Below are 16,674 nucleotides of genomic sequence, written 5' to 3'. Positions count from 1 at the left end.
CTTTGCTTGTGGGATACCATTTGGGAGATTTATTCTGATTGCCTTGTTGGCACATTTACTTTATACATGTTTGTTTTGTACGTGTTCATATCCCCACAGGTAGCGCGGTTCCTTCGTCAAGGACTGCCTTTTTGCATGAGCATCCCAAACCCTAACTCTTCATTGATTTTTCTTCTCCTAAACACACGTTTACTCCTTCTACTACAGGTGAGTAAGTCTCCAAAGGTCGAGCATCCGGTAGATTGCGTAGTAACGTCGTCCGCCCCCAAAACATAATCCTTAACCCCGTAGTTAGCCGAACTACAACTTGCACTGATTCTCATTCCAGATGAGATACGTAGGCATAAGACGCGATGTCTTAGCGAGCACACATCCCCCCAACCCATAGGTCAGCCGAGCTACGAAGACTCTGATTCTCATATTCAGATGAGATACGTATGCAATGGATGCGACACCCGCGCGAGTCATTTTCATTTAACCCCTTTTTTAGTAAACAGCACAAGATAAACTCACACCATTTAGACAAGAACTACAAAAGTGGATCCCGTAGAGTACTACGGATGCGAAGGGGTGCTAATACCTTCCCTTCGCATAACCGACTCCCGAACCCAAGATTTGGTTGCGAGACCTTGCCTTTTCCTTTCCTTTTTTCAGGTTTACTTCGAGCGTTTCCTTTCCCTCCTTTGGGATAAATAACGCACGGTGGCGACTCTTCTGTCATTTTCTTTCGCCGGTTGTTTTTTCGCACACTGTATTTTTCAGGTTGCGACAGTCATCAAACTCCCTTACCCTCCAAGACAGAAGAAGAAAGATCAACATGAAGAAACAAAATTGAGAGGTTCTTGGAAATGTTGAAAAAGATTGAAATAAACATCCCTTTTTATGAGGCATTAGAAGAAATGCCAATATATGTCAAGTTCATGAAAGACATCATCTCCAAAAAGCATTCCACTGATATAGACCCGATCATCCTAACTGAAACATACAGTACTTATCTTCAAGGTATGAAAATCCCAGTGAAAAAGAAAGATAAGGGATCGGTTACTATTTTGTGCACTTTTGGTGATAGAAAATTCCAGAAGGCTCTAATTAACTTAGGAGCAAGTGTAAGCTTGATGCCACTATCCATCTATAAGAAATTAGGCATTGGCATTGTTCAAGATACTCAAATGACACTTCAGTTTGCGAATCGCTCTGTTAGGTGACCTTATGGGATTGTGGAAGATGTTCTTGTAAAAATTAAAAAGTTTATTTTCCCAATTGACTTCATCATTCTGGAAATGCCCGAAGATGAGGAGATTCCTCTCATATTGGGCAGACCATTCTTGGAAACAGGACTGTGTATCATAGACATAGAGGAAGGAACAATGACCCTCAAAGTCTATGATGAAGAGTTAAAAATAGATGCGCAGAACACAATGCAATACAAAGATGATATTGGCACAAGCCACACTGTAGAGATAATAGATCAGGTAATTGCTCAAGAAATTGAAAAGCATATGCCCCAGCCATTATTAGAACGGGTCTTAAGTCTATCGATTTTTGAAAGTAATGAAGATGAGGGGGATTCTGAGGTGCTCGCTATGATGGAAAAACAACTTGAATGGATTAGATATAGACCACACCGGTGGGAAGATTTAAGACCACCACCACCAGCAGATGTCACTGAAGAACCCAAAATAGGGGTAAATCTGAAGCAGCTACCAACAAATCTGAAGTATGTATTTCTGGATACTGAAAAAAATGCCCAGCTATTATCAATGTCGGTCTACAAAGTGCCCAAGAAGCAGAACTCATTCAAGTGCTAAAAAAATACAAAGGCACAGTCGGATGGGCAATCGAGGACTTGAAAGGTATAAGCCCGACCGTTTGCATGCACAAGATCTTAATGGAAGATGATCAAAAGCTGGTGGTGCAACCACAACAAAGACTTAACCCGACCATGAAAGAAGTGGTACGCAAAGAGGTTGTAAAATTATTGGATGCGGGACTAATTTATCCTATTTCCGACAATTCATGGGTAAGTCCAGTCCATGTGGTACCGAAAAAAGGGGGCACTACGGTGATAAAAAATAAGAAGAATGAGTTAATTCCAACCAAAACTGTTACAGGTTGGAGAGTGTGCATCGACTACAGGAGATTGAACATGGTAACACGAAAGGACCACTTTCCTTTACCATTCATTGATCAAATGCTGGAAAGGTTAGCCGGACACGACTACTATTATTTCCTAGATGGGTACTCGGGGTACAACCAGATTGCGGTTGCCCCTGAAGATCAAGAGAAGACTGGATTCACATGCCCCTATGGTATTTCCGCTTACAGAAGAATGCCATTTGGGTTGTGCAACGCACCAGCCACTTTTCAAAGGTGTATGACATCAATCTTTGCTGACATGCTTGAAAAGCATATGGAAGTATTTATGGATGACTTTTCAGTATTCGGTTCTTCATTTGATAAATGTTTAACTAACTTGTCACTTGTGTTAGAAAGATACCAGCAAATAAATTTGATCATGAATTGGGAAAAGTGTCATTTCATGGTGCGTGAAGGGATAGTGTTAGGACACAAGATTTCCAACCGAGGTATCGAAGTGGACATAGCAAAAGTTGAGGTAATAGCCAATTTACTACCTCCGGTAAATGAAAAAGGCATCTGAAGCTTCTTGGGACATGCGGGGTTCTACCGTAGGTTTATAAAAGATTTCTCAAGGATCGCAAAACCACTAACTAGTCTACTGGTAAAAGATACACCATTCCTTTTTTACAAATAGTGCATGTAAGCCTTCGAGACCCTAAAGAATGAACTTGTGTCAGCCCCCATAGTTATTTCCCCTGATTGGTCTCTCCCTTTTAAGATAATGTGTGATGCTAGTGATAATGCAGTAGGGGTAGTATTAGAGCAACGAAAGGAGAAGCTTCTGCATGTGATCTATTATGCAAGCCACATATTGAACCCTGCTCAAATGAACTATGCAACCACCGAAAAAGAGCTCCTGACGGTTGTGTATGCTTTTGATAAGTTTAGATCCTATTTGTTGGGATGAAAGGTAATTATGTATACTGACCATGCAGCTTTAAAATATCTTTTTTGCCAAACAGGAATAAAAACCAAGGTTGCTGCGATGGATCTTACTACTACAAGAGTTCGACCTGGAAATCAGAGACAAAAAAGGGAGTAAAAACACTGTTGCTGATCACTTGTCTCGAATGAATCTGATTCTAGAAACAGAAGAAACATACCCCATTAGAGATGAGTTCACTGACGAACGTATCCTAGCCATTACACATATCCCCTTAGTTCGTAGACTACACGAACTTTGTGGTAGGTGGACTAATACCTGATGACTTTGACTCTAACAAAAGAAAAAAGTTTTTGCATGATTGCAGGTTTTATGTGTGGGACGATTCGTTCTTGTACCAAAAGGGAATAGATGGCCTGGTGAGGAGATGTGTTCCGGAGGAAGAGCAAAGGGACATCCTTAAAGCTTGTCACAACTCAGAATATGAAGGACATTTTAGCGGAGATAGAACCGCAGCAAAAGTCCTCCAGTTTGGACTGTATTGGCCTACCTTGTCCAAAGATGCACAAGAGATAGTAAAAGAGTGTGACAGATGTCAAAGAACAGGAAACATATCAAAGAGAAATCAGATGCCTCAGAATGCCATGTTAGAGGTAGAACTATTCGATATATGGGGAATAGATTTTATGGGACCCTTCCCGCCGTCCTTTGGAAAGTAATACATTCTGGTCATAGTTGACGATGTGTCAAAATGGGTAGAGGCAGTAGCACTACCCACAAATGATGCAAAAATGGTGATCAATTTCCTAAAGACTTGTATCTTCACTCGGTTTGGGGTACCAAGAGCACTGATTAGTGACAAAGGTACCCACTTTCTGAACAAGATGATGGAGAACCTGCTAAGGAAATACAATGTAAAGCATAAAATCGCCACACTGTACCATCCCTAGACAAGTGGACAGGTTTAGGTGTCAAATCGGCAAATCAAGCAGATTCTGGAAAAGATAGTTTGCGCATCATGAAAAGATTGGTCGATCAAGCTAAAGGATGCACTATGGGCATACTGAACAGCATTCAAAACCCCCATAGGAATGTCCACGTACCAACTGGTCTATGGTAAAGCTTGTCATTTTCCACTCGAACTCGAGCACAGGGCATTCTGGGCTACCAAATTTCTCAACTATGATCTGTCCAAAGTAGGGAAATCTATGATTCTTCAATTACAAGAGCCAGAAGAATTCAGAAATCGAGCATATGAGAATGCCAAGATATACAAAGAATAAACCAAAACATGGCACGACAGGCGCATTCAGAAGAAAGAACTTCAGGAAGGACAACCGGTATTATTATTTAATTCAAGGTTGAAGTTGTTCCTTGGAAACTAAAGTCGAGATGGTCGGGACCCTTTATGATACAAAAAGTATTCCCGCATGGAGCCGTTGAACTAAGAAATCCAGAAAACGGGGACACATTCAAGGTAAATGGGCAGAGAGTTAAACCGTACCTACAAGACCAGGAGGGTGGTATGATAGGCAAAATCCATCTTACCTGAAAAGATAGAGGACCGGCGAACCATGCGACGTTAAACGAAGTGCTTCGTGGGAGGCAACCCATGCATTTTTAATTCTAATCAGTTGTGTATATTTGTAGGTTTACATATGAGCTCTACAAAGAAGGGAACATCACTTCAATAAATGTCTAAGTCATGACAAACGGAAAAATAATGTGACTGGAGGTTGAACGGGAGAAAAATCCGACAAAACGGCCAAAAGTGCATCCTGACACGGGTGCCCGTGTCAGAAGTTTGGTAAACCATGGAAACAGAGGAAATAACAGTTGCCGACACGGGCAGTGTCAGGAACAATGAAGGAAAGGCAAAAAGTTTGAGATAGGCAGTGGCCTGACACGGGCAGTCGTGTCAGGCAGACGGGTCTTTGCAATTTTTTTTAAAATTCAAATTTTTTGTGGGCCCCACCTATTAATTCCCTCTTAACCATACTTTACCCACCTTTTACCTTATCACTACTCAGATTTTCCATAAACTCTCCACCTTCTCTCTCATAGACCTTATCATTATCACTCTCTCTCTTTAGACCCTTGTCGTAACCTGAAAAAGGAGATGCGAAAAAAACAACCGGCGAGAAAGAAATGACAGAAGAGTCGCCACCGTGCGTTATTTATCCCAAAGGAGGGAAAGGAAACGCTCGAAGTAAACCTGGAAAAGGGAAAGGAAAAGACAAGGTCTCGCAACCAAATCTTGGGTTTGGGAGTCGATTATGCGAAGGGAAGGTATTAGCACCCCTACGCATCCGTAGTACTCTACGGGATCCACATTTGTTGTTCTTGTCTAAAGGGTGTGGGATTATCTAATGTGTTATTTACTAAAAAAGGGTCAAAAGAAAATGACTCGCACGGATATCGCATCCACTGCGTACGTATCTCATCTGGATATGAGAATCAGAGTCTTCGTAGCTCGGCTACCTATGGGCTAAAGAGGAGTGTGCTCGCTAAGACATCGCGTCTTATGCCTACGTATCTCATCTGGAATGAGAATCAGAGCAACCCGTAGTTCGGCTAACTACGGGTTAAGGGTTGTGTTTTTTAGATGAACGACGTTACTACGCAATCTACCGGATGCTCGACCTTTAGAGACTTACTCGCCTGTAGTAGAAAGAGTTAACGTGTTCTTAGGAGAAGAAAAATCAATGAGTTTATTTGGGTTTTAGGAATGCTCATGCAAAAAAGAAAGTCCTAGACGAAGGAACAGTGCTACCTTAATTGACATGCAAACAAGAGACTATACGAAGCCTAGCAATCCTATGGGGAGACGATCACACCATACAAAATAAACATGCATAAAGTAAAATGCCACCAAGGGGGCTCCAACCTACATGGGTAGGGCTTTAGTCAAGAGGGGTCATATCAACCTCGACAAACAAGCCATGGAATAGGTAATCAAATGGGCTCTTAACCACTGACATTGAACGTCAGGGTGAGCAAATCAAAAGGGTAATGAGGATAAGACCTCATAGCTCTTAACCCTGGACAGGGTGAGCTCATGACAAAAAGTGGGGATTCAGAAAGGTAGAACCCTCTCCACTGACTGACCGGACAAAAGATATTGGGCTTTTGTTCTGAAGCATCAGTACGTAGTGCGAGCATAAAGAACGACACACTGAATAACGGGGGATTTATTACTAATCCCTTTTATCCGTCAATTGCCTCTTCAGGGAGGTCTTTAGCACTGATGCCTCTTCTTGGAGGTCTTTGGGCACAAAAGTAAACAAACAAAAGAAAACATTGCCTCCTATTGAGGTTTTCCAGCTAAGAAAGTGGTAAAATGCGGGGAAGATAAAGGATCAAGAGATATACCACACGGATAAAGATCCGAAGTAATAACAGCTAAAGAAATAAGAAACCCAGAGATCTCTCGAGATGGCACCATCAAAGAAAGCAAGTCAATATAGGTAATCGGAATAAATCTCCAAATGGTATCCCATAAATAAAGTGGAATGCCAAGCAAGCTATCCTTTTAGGAGTCATGTGAGCCTTCACAAAAAACTTAACAAACAGGTTAGAGTGACAAGATGGGGTGCAATCAAGAGTTGCCCCAAATCAAAATGTAACCACATGAATCATGCCATTAAAATTCACAAAAAGAGCTCACAAAAAGCAACCAAGTGTAGGAGGCCTAAACCTCTTGTCAAACACATGCATCAAAAGGGTATCAAAATTCAAAGTCAGGGGGCAAGGATCCACACATCAAGGCATGACATACATACTAAAACATGTCCCCACATGCAAAACCTAACGATACCCACTCTTCCAAATTCACCCATAATACCTCATACATTCAGAAATTTCAGGTTGAAAGTATAAAGTAGTGGAAATAGGGCATACCTGATTGGGGAGGATCGATTGAAATTGAATTGCACCGTTGGCTTTGCAGAACAATCTTAGGGTTTATATGAGAGGGAATTGGTTCTTTGCAGATGAGTTCCCTTCAGTCTCTGGAGGTTGCTCTGAATTAGTTAGAATCTCTCTAGGATTTTTCCACTGAATTTTGTTTAGAATTTATAACCTGATTTTCGTGGCTTTGTGGGCTCAAATGAGAGAGGTCCAAGTCCAAGATTTTTCTGTTATATTTATTTATTTATTTATTATTTTTTTTTTTTCAAAACGCGTGGGCTTCGCCTAGCGAGCATGACAGTTCAAGAAATTCCTCTGAGCGTAGGTGATTCTGGTGGCTTTTCTTAGGACTCGCTAGGCGACCCATTCTGCTCGCCTAGCGAGCATGACAGTGTAGCACCCCAAATTTGCACCCTATATTCATGTATTCATTTCATTTTTAGTTCATTGACATTACATTGACATTATATTAACATTGCATAGTACATTGCATCTCATCAGTCAAGACTGGCATCAGGAGAATTCCTCAGTGCAAAGAGACTAAGCATTTCCTTAAGATGAAAGCCCTATGGTTGTTCTAGAGAGCTTATATGAGCTAAGGTTCATTTTGAAGCAATTTGACCAAGTGTTAGAGGCTCAAAGTCCACAGTGCAGTTTCAGGTCATCTGGGGCCCATAAAAGTCAACTGAAGGTCAACTGAGGGCTAGGAGGTGGAGAAATGGTTTGAGACACTTCATTCATGTCCAAAAGAGGTTTATTCATCATGTCAAACACCTACCTTGAAGATTTTGAAGCCAGATCAAAAGTTTCCCAAAATGGAAAGTGACCTGTAATTTCAAGTTTCCAAAAATGGCAAGTTTTTGGACCACTTTCAACTTGACTTTCCAACATCAAAGAAGCTTCAAATGAAATTTTGTCCAACATGAAAGTTGAAGATCTTTCTCTCCCATTTCCAAAAAGTCCAAGATCATGAGCATCTGATGAATGGTTGAGAAGATATGATCAAGTCATTGCCAAGTGTGCATGGAACTTCAACAAGCCATAACTTTTGATCTAAAACTCCAAATTGAGTGCCTCTTTTTGCATAATGCTTGTCATGACTCATATTTTCCAAATCCATCAAGGCATTGCATGAAATTTCATCACATGACCATTTGCTCATTCATGCTCATTTTGGAGGGAAAATCATGAATTTGAATTTGGTGCATCATATGAGTTTTTTAACCATTCTATCATGTTCATAAGATGATTTTAAGTGTAATTGCATGGTCATGTGGTACTGTTCACGTTCATGTTGCATGCATGGGGTGAAAAAATCAATTTGCACTACACCTTATTTCTCACTAATATTTCATTAGCCATGCCTAAGTGTAATTAGCAAATGGATTAACATAACATATAAAGCCTTAATCATAACAGAATTTCATTCATCTTCATCAATTCTAGATCTAGATTCAAGTTCCCTCCATATTTGCTCCAATTTGAAACTTCAATTTCTTCCACATAACACCTTGATTTTCTTGCATATTTGTGTTCTCTGATCCTCATTTAGTATAGATAAAGCTTTGATTTGCAGAATTTGGTGAAGAATTAAGCACATGAAGCTCAAGAACATGACAATGGAGATTCAAATCTGAGCTAGATCCAAACAGTTCCAAGCCTCAATTCACGCGCAAAGCTTCATAACATCAATATAGGAGTGATTTTGGAGCTTGCCAGGCCTTGAATTGCTCGTTTTCTCATACTGCTCTTCAAGAGGTAGGTTTTTCGAAGCTCTTAATTTTCCATTCTTTTGCCATGTTAGTGTAGATCTTTGAATACTGAGATTGCCGATACTTTTATAATTAAAAACGGTTGAGTATTGGCTGAGATATGTTGAGTTGAAAGTTTGAGTGCATAAAAGTTTTCGCTCGATTTGCATGATATATGATGTTTTAGGCCAAAGCAATAATGGATTCGTGTTGTGCTCATTGAGATCTTTCATTTGGTATACCTGGTTGCAATTTCTGGAAAAAAAATTATTGATAGTCACTGTTCATCCACTGTCTTCATGAAGAAGACGGTGGTTTCCTCCACGCGTGAATAGTGCACGCCACCGTCTGCAAAACCCTAGCCTCGCAACCAAAACGACGTCGTTTTGACGTGCCAGGCCCCTCCTTCGATTCCCACCGCGCGCGCTTCAGCATTTTTTTCATTTTATTTCCTTATAACCAAAACGACGTCGTTTTGGACGCACCTGGTACCTCCTTCGATTCCTGCGTGCAGCACTTTGCCAATTCCCATTTCAATTATCATTTTCACATATTTTTTCCACTTATTTCACATTTTATTTCATTATTTCATGCCACTTCAAAAAATCACAAAAAATAGCATGTTAGTCCAAATAATTCCAATTTTTTTTCTACATGATCCTTGAGATGTCTACTATTTTATGGTTGTGATTTCATGATTTTATCTCTTCTGGATTTTTAATGGTGTTTAATTGTTTGAACATGTACACAATTATGCCATGCCTCATTCAAATTGGTGTGAAATGCTCAATACTTGTCCAATTGCCATGAAATTTTATATGTTGATTCCTAACATGTTGTAGGATGCTTGAGATTTTATTTGGCATTTTTAGCATTTTCCTTCTCTGTTTGGGACACATGATTGTAGGGCGTGACAATGTGTGTCACACAATTTGATGTCATACTTGTGCATTTTCATTTCCAGGTCAATTGAGTTTTGTTGATCTTGATTTTTGGCATGATGATTGTGTTTGGCATGTTGTGTGTGCATAAAAATTTTCATGATTGTTTGATTCATTTCTGTTTTAATATGGAATTTTGATTCTTCATGTCCAATTGTGATCACCTTGTGTACCTTTTGCCATAGCTTGCTCATGTGATGACTTTGCTTAATGCTTTTGACTTGGTCCTTTTTAGGACATGTTCATGATTGAATAAATATGCTTCATGTTGAATATTGGTTGCTGTTTTGACTTTTTGCCTTACCTTTAACCCTAGCCTTGGTGCTAGTGGTTTGTACTCACTTTTTAAGCTTTGTATTTCAGGTTCAAGCTTCTAATCCTAATGATTGATGTAATCTCACTTCATGAGATGCAAACTACTTTGTGCATTAATCCTTTGTGTTATAGGTTCATGGAGTGTGGTGGAATCACTTGTGTTCTTGAGTCATAAAGCTTGACTTGTGTGCATATTGAGTTGTAACACTGTTGACTGTTGGATTTGTCTGAATACCACATTGACTTGTTTGACTTTCTTACAGGTACTTTAGTCGCTCTAACTCATTGCTTGAGTTGCTTTGCTTGTGGTTGGCATACCACCTAGGTAACCTCTCTAACTTCATGTAGTCTGGAAGACCTGCTATCTTTGGCAGGCACCTGTCTGAAGCCCTCCTTAAGAGGCAATGTTTGTGGTTGTTTATATTTGTGCCATGTACTTCAAAGACCTCTTAAGTGAAGAGGCATTGGCAGATAGAAGGGATTTGCAATCAATCCCCTGCTATTCAGTTGAGTCTTCCATTACGCTCGCACTACGTGCTGATGCTTTTGGATAAACACTCAAGATCCTTGTATATAGAGTCAGTCAAGTGGAGTAGGGTCCCACATTCTGGACCCCCACGTTTTCATTGATTTGAAGCTCACCCAGGCCCGGGTTAAGAGCTATGAGGTCTTACCCTCATTACCTTTTCATTTGCTCACCCTGACGGTCAATGTCAGTGGTTAAGAGCCTCAGATACCCTTCCAGTGCCGGCTTGTTTGTCGAGGTTGATATGACCCCTTGACTAAAGCCTCACCCTTGATGTTTGAGCCCCCTTGTTGGTCTATTTACTTCATGTTGTATGTGTTTGTGTGGTGTGATTGTATCCCATAGGTTTGCTAGACTTCGCATAGTCTCGTTTGCATGTCAATTAAGGTAGCACGGTTCCTTCGTCTAGGACTTCCTTTCTTGCGTGAGCTTTCCTAAAACACCAACCAACTTTATCCCCTCTTAAGGACACGTTAACTCCTTCTACTACAGGTGAGTAAGTCTCCAAAGGTCGAGCATCCGGTAGATTGCGTAGTAACGTTGTTCACTTAAAAAACACAAAACAAGTAGAAATAGTTTAGCCGAACTACGGCAACTCTGATTCTCATGTTCAGATGAGATACGTAGGCACGAGATGCGATGTCTTGTCGAGTTTGACTAACGACTAACTTTGGTCCTTTTCTCTCGCCCTCGTTGCGATTGAGACCTTCCTTTTCTCTTGCCCTAGTTGCAATCGAGACCCTTCTTCTTCTTGTGTGTGTGCTTGGAGTCTGATGTAAGTCCAGTGATTGGCATTCGGTTTCCTGTCGGTGTTTGTTTTGTTTGGAGGCTGATGTAAGTCCAGCGATTGGCATTCGGTTTCCTGTCGGTGTTTGTTTTGTTTGGAGTCTGATGTAAGTTCAGCGATTGGCATTAGGTTTCCTGTGTTCTTTTGTGGAGTTGGATGTAAGACCAGCGATTGGCATTCCGTTTCTGGTTGTGTGTTTGCTTTGACGTCTCAGCGTCTATTTTCAGCGTTTTGTTTCGGCGTGCGTTAGCCGAGCTACGAGTGCTCTAATTCTTCCTCTGGTTAGAGAAGATATGTATGCATAGGATGCGATGTCCTAGCGAGCACATTTCCCATTTCCCCGAACTACGTCGACTCTGATGTTTGTGTCTGACAAACTACGTAGGCCCAGGATACGATATCCTGCCGAGTCCGCTTCCGTCTTCTTTCATCTGTGTTCTATTCTAGTCTTGTGCAGTTTTGAGCAGTTATTCAGCAACCTTATTCTATCCTTTTTTAGCGTGGATCCCGTCGAGTACGACGGATGCGTAGGGGTGCTAATACCTTCCCTTCGCATAACCGACTCCCGATCCTTGCATCTCTGGTCGTGAGACCATTCCTTTCTAGGTTTACTTCGAGCGTTTCCTTTCCCTCCTTTGGGATAAATAACGCACGGTGGCGGCTCTGTTTCTTTTTCCCGCCGGTTTTTTCGCGTAATGCGACAGCTGGCGACTCTGGTGGGGATTAATAGAAGTTGACCTCTTGCTGGTCCATCTTCCCTAAGCGAGTCAATCCTAGCGCTCTCTAGGATAGTTTTGGTTGCTTTTACTGCTTTGTTTATTGCATTTATGATTATTATACTGTGATTGTATATATTTGCATATGTGTTTGCATGCATCATATTATCATTGTGCTGGACTCTGTACAGGTTGGTTCCTCTGATTTGGGGTGGGTGTTCTGAGTAGGGCTAAAACCCAGGCCCGAGTATACACCTAGGATTAGCGTGGTCTCATGTTGCCTCTCATGTTAGGTCAACATGTTTTTGGCAACGTGACATACCACAAGCCGGACGAGGTTCATCTGAGATAGCTCTTCCGTTGTGGAGTATCCACTTTGGTTGGGTTACCTCTTTTGAGTTGTTGACTTCGGTGACCGTTATTTCCCGGATCTTTGGTTTAGACGATCTTATGAGAGCTACAACGGCACACCCGAAAGGGCAAACCCGTTGAGTATCTTGTCTGATTGTCGAGACCATTATCCGCCTTAGGATGACCTTGTTAGAATTCACCTGTGAGGGGAGGGTTTGATTCTTGCAAGTACAGGTTCCGTCAGTGATTCTGTGATGGTGACTATGGTTCAGTTGGATTTATGGGTCTCTATTTCCAGACGCCGGAGGTTTGACCTTGGTATTTATCAGAGGGTTCCGTTTATTTCGGATCCCTGGGCCGAATTTGAGGGTACTTGCTCAAATGATGACTCGCCCAGATGATGACTTGCTCTGATGATGACAGGTGGTTCTGATGCCGAAGTTCTGATCCTGTGCCTTGTGATACTCAGCCAACCTGCCAGGGTGTCATCATTTTGCATCATAGCATGTTTATTTTCAAAAAAAAAGAGATAATGCAAAAAAAAAAAAGAACAGTTAACCCGCATATGTATATCCTTTTCAGGATCATTCATGATAAACAACATACACATCATACGCATCATACACATATCATTCTTGCATTATAGGTGTTCTAGAACAAGACTTCTCACTCTGGTTCCTGTCTTAGGCAGGATTGCTGATCATCGTCCGCACCGTTACGCGACAAGACTGAATCAACAGAGAAGCATGGATCAAGTTCAAGCTGAATTGGCAGAGATGAGGGCTAACATGGCCCAATTCATGAGCATGATGCAAGGGGTTGTACAAGGGCAAGAGGAGCGGCGAGCCTTAACCCAGAGACAGGAAACTGTGATTCCACCCGTCAACCGTGCTTCGCCAGAGGGAGTCCCTGTTAATGACAACGTTGTTGCTACTATTCCCGTCAATAACTATGCTATGGGTGATGAATTGAGGGGTATCAGAATCAATGGATAACCTATTGCTGCAGAGACTGCTAATGTCAGAGCAACCCGTGCTCCAGTTTGCCATCCTTCTCCGTTGGCTGACAGACAGGAGGACATGTTTACTCTCCTCAGTGAGGATGATGATGTGGGAAGGATTGAAGAGAGGGATAGAAAAGTTGATGCCCTTGCTGAGAAAATTCGTGCCATGGAGTGTCAGAACTCTTTGGGTTTTGATGTAATAAATATGGGACTGGTTAATGGGTTGAGGATCCCTTACAAATTCAAGGCGCCATCTTTTGATAAATATAATGGCACTTCTTGTCCTCGCACTCATGTGCAGGCTTACTACAGAAAGATCTCTACATACACTGATGACGAGAAGATGTGGATATACTTTTTCCAAGACAGCTTGTCTGGAGCGTCTTTGGACTGGTAGATGGATTTGAAGAGAGAATCTGTTAGAAGCTGGAGGGATTTGGGTGAAGCCTTCTTAAGGCAATATAAGCACAATATGGATATGGCTCCAAGCCGAACCCAACTGCAGAGCTTGTGTCAGAAGTCTGGTGAGAGCTGCAAAGAGTACGCCCAGAGGTGGCATGAATTAGCAGCAAGGGTGCAACCTCCTATGTTGGAGAGAGAGCTGACCGACATGTTCATCGGGACGTTGCAGGGTGTGTTCATGGACCGCATGGGGAGTTTCCCGTTCGGTAGCTTTTCTGATGTGATTATCTATGGAGAGAGGACTGAGAGTCTCATCAAAGCAGGGAAGATTCAAGATTATGGTTCTTCATCTTCAAGTTCAAAGAAGCCATTTTCTGGGGCACCCCGAAGGAGGGAGGGTGAGACTAATGCCGTACACAGTCGGAGAAGTGCAAACAGAGGACAGTATCGTCAGGTCGCCGCCGTGACCATCCCAACACCTCAATCTCAACAACAACAGCCAAGACAACAACAACAACAGCAACGCCCATTCCAACCTAGACAGAGAATGCCAGAGCGTCACTTTGACCCGTTGCCCATGACATATGCTGAATTGCTTCCTGAACTGCTCAGGTTGAAATTTGTTGAGCTTCGTACCATGGCTCCGTTGACAAGGATTCCTGCTGGGTATGATGCCAATGCTCATTGTGATTTTCATTCCGGTGCACCGGGGCATTATATTGAAAATTGTCGGGCTTTCCATCATAAAGTCCAGGATCTGATTGATGCTAAGACAATCAACTTTGCTCATGTTCCGAATGTTGTGAACAACCCTATGCCTCAACATGGTGGGCCCAGGGTGAATAATGTGGAAGATGAGGAGGCTGTGGATTTGGTGGTTGATGTTGATGAGGTCCAGACGTCGCTGATTGTGGTAAAAGAACGTCTGTTGAAAGGGGGAGTGTTCCCGGGCTGTGACGAAGGCTGTTCAGATTGTGATGAGCAAGAGGATGGTTGCATAAAATTGAGAAGAGGTATCCAGGGTCTGCTGGATGATGGTTGCCTGCAGTTTAGTCGAGCTGTGAAAGATCGTGGGGTGGTATCAACTGTCACCATCTATTTTAAACCGTCTGAGGGTCCTGGACGTGCTCCAAGAACTGTCAGTGCACCAGTAGTTGTTGGTACCCCTGTGACTACATCTGCACCAGTAACGGTTGGTACTCCTGTCACCATTGTTGCTTCCGGTGGAAGATCTGTTGAGAACAGTAGGGCGGTCCCGCGGAAATTTAAGCTTCTTGGATATAATTCCGATTGACATGATGAAATGCAATATGAAATGTTAAATGACCTAAAAATGAATGCATGAATGAGGGGGGCAAATTTTGAGGTATTACAACCCTCACAAAACTCCGTTAAAGCACCTCCCTCAAAGCTTCCATAACCACCACTTCGACTACTCTATCGCCATAACACCCTTCACAAATGATACTCAACTCATCATCCCCTTTCTAACCACGGTTTCATAATTTTCTAACTCCCTATATCAAAAATTTCTAACTTTTTACAGGTCCAAAATGCCCCCGAGGAGAATTCTCACTAGAAAGCAATAACTAGCTGAGATGTCAAGGTCACGGAAGCGACCAAACCGGAAACCAAATCCGCACAACATCCTATTTGACAATCCATAACAGGAAAAGTGGTATCAAGTCCACCAGAAACGGAAGCTCACACCTACCAAGTACATGTGCGAGCATACTCTGAATGCTCTAGGGCTAAAAATTGAGGTGTACAGGATGTTCCACGTCTTAGGGATGTTGGAATTTATGAGCCTGGGAGCCCCGACATATGAGCGCATCACGCTCGAATTTCTCAGCACGCTGGAATTCCAATTCGAAAAGAGATGGATCGACACTACCAGGTACTATTTTGGGACTTTACGTTTCTGCCTGTTCAATAATTGTCATGAATTGTATGTGGAAGAATTGGTAGGGATACTCTGAATCCCACTATACAGACCAGGAGCAGTCTCAGATGGGTTCTTGCCAAAGGATTTCTGGATTGCCATCACAGGGAGGACAAATTACACCTCCAAGGGTGCTAAGGCCTCCGGCATCCAGAATCCATGTTTCCGTTATACTCAGAAGGGTTTGGCCTACACCCTATTTGGAAGAGGTGATAGTATAGGGGTAGCCACTCAGATGGAATTATTTTTTATGTACTCGGTGGCACAAAACAAAGTCATCAATCTAGCTGCCTTTGCAGCTGATTATATGGGCAGGATTGGTCGGGAAGACTCTGGAGGCATCTCCGTCGGCGACATGATTACCCAAATTGCTGAACATTTTAGATATCAGGCGGTTTTATTCGAAGACACGCCAATTGTAGGTCAAACTAAAATTGACATGTCAACTCTGATTCAACAAGGTATGATTGGTGTTGCTCCCACTTACTATTATGTGCTTATCCATAAACTGTTTATTATAGCTCTTCCGGATTCGGACAGAGTTAGTATTACTGACTATGCAAACTGGTTGTATGTAAGTGTTGACCCCGACACTAAGGAAGGCCACGACACTGAGCATTTTGGTGCAGGTGAGCAGTTTGTAGGTGACCATGTGGATGCCACAGAGGCAGAAGAAGAGGAACCTCAAGAACAATTTGTACCCCCACATCAGGAGCCTACCCAGTAGGAGGCATGATCCTCTTCCTGGTCCACTAACCAATGGACCTGGGTACAAACTGAGTTGGGCGACTTAAGGACGGAGCAACAAAGACAAGGTATCGAGCAAGCCCGATAGGGGGCAATGTTGGATGAGATGAGCAACATGATACGACAATTGATGCTTCATTTTCCACACCCACCGCCTCAATAGAGTATTGTGAGTGTTCTCCTTCGCTCTTGTTCGCAAACATTGAGGTCAATGTTTAGTTCAAGTGTGGGGGAGATTTTATGTTATTTTCAGTATTATTAT

The 16,674-nt window shown here is 42.2% G+C and overlaps 1 protein-coding gene across 1 annotated transcript; it reads left to right on the top strand.

Moving 5' to 3' along the window:
* Positions 1-848: 848 nt before the first annotated feature.
* LOC127102286 (uncharacterized) lies at positions 849-1,205 on the top strand. The gene has a single exon (XM_051039673.1). It carries the CDS (start codon positions 849-851, stop codon positions 1,203-1,205), a length of 357 nt encoding a protein of 118 aa, XP_050895630.1.
* The last annotated feature ends 15,469 nt before the right edge of the window (positions 1,206-16,674 follow it).

The sequence above is a fragment of the Lathyrus oleraceus genome, chromosome 7, assembly GCF_024323335.1.
Source record: "Lathyrus oleraceus cultivar Zhongwan6 chromosome 7, CAAS_Psat_ZW6_1.0, whole genome shotgun sequence".
In the NCBI taxonomy this organism is placed as follows: Eukaryota; Viridiplantae; Streptophyta; class Magnoliopsida; order Fabales; family Fabaceae; genus Lathyrus; species Lathyrus oleraceus.
Note: the sequence above shows the minus strand (reverse complement) of the source record. Positions and strands in the feature narration are given on the sequence as shown.